General features: G+C 43.8%; 1 protein-coding gene across 4 annotated transcripts in view; it reads left to right on the plus strand.

Moving 5' to 3' along the window:
- The window catches only part of Angel2 (angel homolog 2 (Drosophila)), a 16,532-nt gene that overhangs the window by 524 nt on the left and 12,484 nt on the right, over window positions 1–3,524 (plus strand). For 2 of the 4 annotated variants that reach the window (XM_005374730.2, XM_005374732.2), the window contains exon 2: window positions 1,583–1,908. The exons of 1 other annotated variant lie outside the window; for it this stretch is intronic. In XM_005374730.2, the coding sequence (XP_005374787.1) occupies window positions 1,583–1,908 (326 nt within the window). Of the gene's footprint in view, window positions 1–452; window positions 1,909–3,524 lie in introns of those variants that run through there. One more of the 4 variants, XM_013520014.1, reaches the window with a different exon arrangement.

The following is a 3,524-nucleotide window of genomic DNA, read 5'->3' on the forward strand; positions in this document are numbered from 1 at the left end:
GCGCCCCCGCTCCCGCCGCGGCGACCCCCGAGCGCCTGTGGCGGCCGAGCGGGTGCTTGGGCTGGCTTTCCTTAATTGCCTCACTTTCAGAGGGGGGGGAACAACAAAAAAAGCACTTCGTGCTACCTGCGTTAACATCGGCCTGAATAGTACCCGCAAAATCTTGGCTTTGGTGTTTCCCCCCAATAAACTTTCAAGTTCTTCAATGCCAAAAACCAGAAGGTTAAATTGCATGAGTTGCGCAGCCCGCGGGTGGGAGCACCGCGCTGCTGCCCGAGGCGAGGGGATCGGCTGTGGACGCCCGCGGGCCTGGGCGGGGGGCAGCTGAGGGCTCCAGGGTGTCCTGAGTACCCGCTGTGTGCCCGGCACTGTGCTAGGCACTTGAGGAGCGCCCAGAAGGAAAGTAAATGAGATCGTGGCCCCGAAGGAGCGCAGAGAAAATAAGTGTTAGTTCTGTCGTATTTGCTAGTTGTACATTTCAATATGGTAGTCGAAGTTTCACATTTCGGTGTGGTAGCTTATTGGGATAGAAAAGGCACGGACCGTGAGCTCAAAGCCCGATGGCATTCAGAATGGTCACAAAGCAGGACAGAGTGCCCATGTCATGCCTTTAAAGGATAACGATTACATTGTTTTTAGAGAACCGTTTGAGCCCAAAGTGCAAAGAAATTAAAAAAAAAAATTAAACGCTGTCAGAATGAAAAATAATACGGAAAAGTCAGAGAACAGTATTTGCAATTTAACACAATCCTGTCAGTGATAGAAATGGACATTATCGACACCATTTGGAGATGTAATGAATTCCAGAGGAGAGGTTAGGAAATCCTTCTCTGAGTCCTCACATTTTGCCAAAATAGTAGCTGGAAATGGCGCTTCAGTGGCAGTGTTTGTGACAGCCTGGTAGCCACATAGCCATTAAAAAGAATCTTAGCACTATTCTGGAGGTACTTTGGATGCTAGGTAAATTGATGGTGTTGGATGTGGAGTGTTAAATTCCTAGTAAGTAATCCCTACCCTCTTTCATTACCCTAAGAAGAAATATGCTTTAAGAAAGAAGCGTCCACCCAATGGTTAAAAAGGGAAGTAGTTCTCAGAAGTTGTGATAGACTTTGTCTTGTTACAAGTGTTAGGGGAAAATCTAATCTTAGAAGAAGAAAACGGTTCAGAAACATTTTTATTGCCGACCCGGGTTAGAGGAGAGATTTGCTTTCATTTCAGCCTGGTGTGTGTTCCACATTTAAGTGTTGTGTTTGCTGTGGATTATAGTTTTCCATGGAGTTTTGGTGCTACAAAGCTACTGTGAATACTTGTTGGATGGTTGGTTAACATCTCCGCGGGGCTGTGGACATTCTGAGGAGTAGGTGGCGTTTGGGAGCTTTGGAGGCATTTTCCTGTAGAGTATTTAGAATACCATTTAGTGTTTAGGGGGAGAGGATTGAGTGGTTTCCCTTGGTCCGTCGGAGATTTCGAAGTCAGATTTTGAAGTATCAGAGTTCTCTTCCCTCGAGGAAATGGATCTAGATTTTGTGTACTATAGTTGGACCAAAAGTGGTGCCTCAAGGAGTGTATTTATTTCTTTTAGATACTCTATGTTTCCCCATCACCCCAAGAGTCTGGGCGGAGATTGGACTACACCGTGGGAGAATCTGCAGCGGTGTTGCTGGAACAGACATATTTCTAGTTGTATGAGGTGGCCGGGACACTACTCTCGGGCTCCCTACCCGTACTTCAGTAGCAGGCATTTCTCACTGAAGTGGAGGCCACCTTGTTTGTTTGCGTCTAGCACGCAGTTTCCATACTGTAACTGGAGAGCTGACCACCTGAACCAGACATCCTTGATTCATCTGTCTAGTTACGTCATGAACGCAGAGGGAGATGAGCCTTCGTCAAAGCGAAGAAAACACCAAGGTAAAGGTGATGGCTCTCTTGGTGAAGGAGTAGACATCAATGATAGACTCGGAGCGTTCTTGTTGAACCCTTAAAGCCTTCTGTAGGTGTCACGGGTGTTTGGTGTTAGGAAAAAAGAAATAGTTTCTGAAATGAAATCTTTGTTTTTGTTTTCAGTGGTATATTTCTGGCTATAAAAGTAAGTTACTTTACAGATGGAATATGGTTGGAAAAGAGTGTAGAAATAGATTAAAGCCCTAACTTTAATATAAGAACAATTTTCATATCCAATATTTTTGAAACTGGAAATCTTTTGATGACTTAGAAATTGGTGGATGTATTCTTGAAGGTCACTGATCTAAAACTAATTTTGTTTCGGTTTTTGATAACTTTTTTAACCAAGCATGGTAGTGCATGCCTATAAACCCAGCTACTCAGGCGGCTGAGGCATGAGGATTACAGATTCACTGCCAGCCTGGGCAACTTTTTTTTTGGTCTTTTTGAGACAGGGTCTTGCTGTGCAGTTCAGGCCGGCGGTGAGCTCACTTTGTAGCCCAGGCTGCTCTCGAACTCGCAAGGATCCTCCTGCCTCAGCCTCTCAAGTGCTGGGATTACAGGTGTGTGCCACCACGCCCAGCCAGCCTGGGCAACTTAATAAGACTGTGTTTTTTTTTTTTTAAAAAGAGCCAAAAGTATAGCTCAGTAGTAGAGCTCTTGCCTAGCATGTGCAAGGCCCTGGGTTCAATCTCCAGTACTGCCAAAGAAAAGAGGGGATTATTTTAAGTAGAAATTATCATAAGTGAAAGATTTTCTTACAAAATAAAATTTTAGCTTATTAAATCTATTTCTCAAATTGAGGCATATAGGTAGACTGTTGAGTTTGTTGAAAATATCTTATAGAAAAGGAATCACACTATATTCAACTTTTTTCCATATTCAGCTTTGAGAAACAGTTTTCAAAATATGAAGATGACTTCTGTTTTTCTCATATTCTTTTTACTCTATAAACAATTCACTTAGCTCCTTCTATGCCTACCCCTGCCCATACCAGCACCTGCCCCCAACCCCTTGAAACCGTAAGTGTAAGCAGAATTTGGAGTTGTCTTTTCTTATTGAACTGTAGTTTCCAGTAAAGGTAATTCCACTGAATATATCTGAGAGCAGGCTATGAGCTTGTTAGTGTGTATGGAGGTGTCAAAGGAAGTTTGTCAAAGGAAGACATGGAAATGGTGTCTCAGCTGGAAGTCAGAGCTGGAAGAGTTAGTGCTGTTTGGGTTCCTTTGCCTTTGCCAGCAGAAAATAGACTACAGACTTCACCTGGGTTCCTGACACAGTCATTAAACTAATATTCAAAGGACCGGAGATATAGCTTAGTGGCATAAGCGCCTGTCTGGCCAGCACAAGGTCTTGATTTCGATTCCCGGTACAAAAAAAAAAAGACTCTAAACTAATATTCAAGTAAATGTATAATATGTTGCTATACAAACCAGGTATGTGGCACATGCCTGTAATCCCAGCACTTGGGAGGCTGAGGCAGGACGATCACTGCAAGTTCAAGGCCAGCCTGGGCCACAAAGTGAGCTCAAGGCCAGCCTCAACCGCATAGCGAGACCCTGTAAAAAAACTATATATATATA

The sequence above is a fragment of the Chinchilla lanigera genome, unplaced genomic scaffold, assembly GCF_000276665.1.
Source record: "Chinchilla lanigera isolate Chin_1 unplaced genomic scaffold, ChiLan1.0 scaffold00005, whole genome shotgun sequence".
NCBI lineage: Eukaryota > Metazoa > Chordata > Mammalia > Rodentia > Chinchillidae > Chinchilla > Chinchilla lanigera.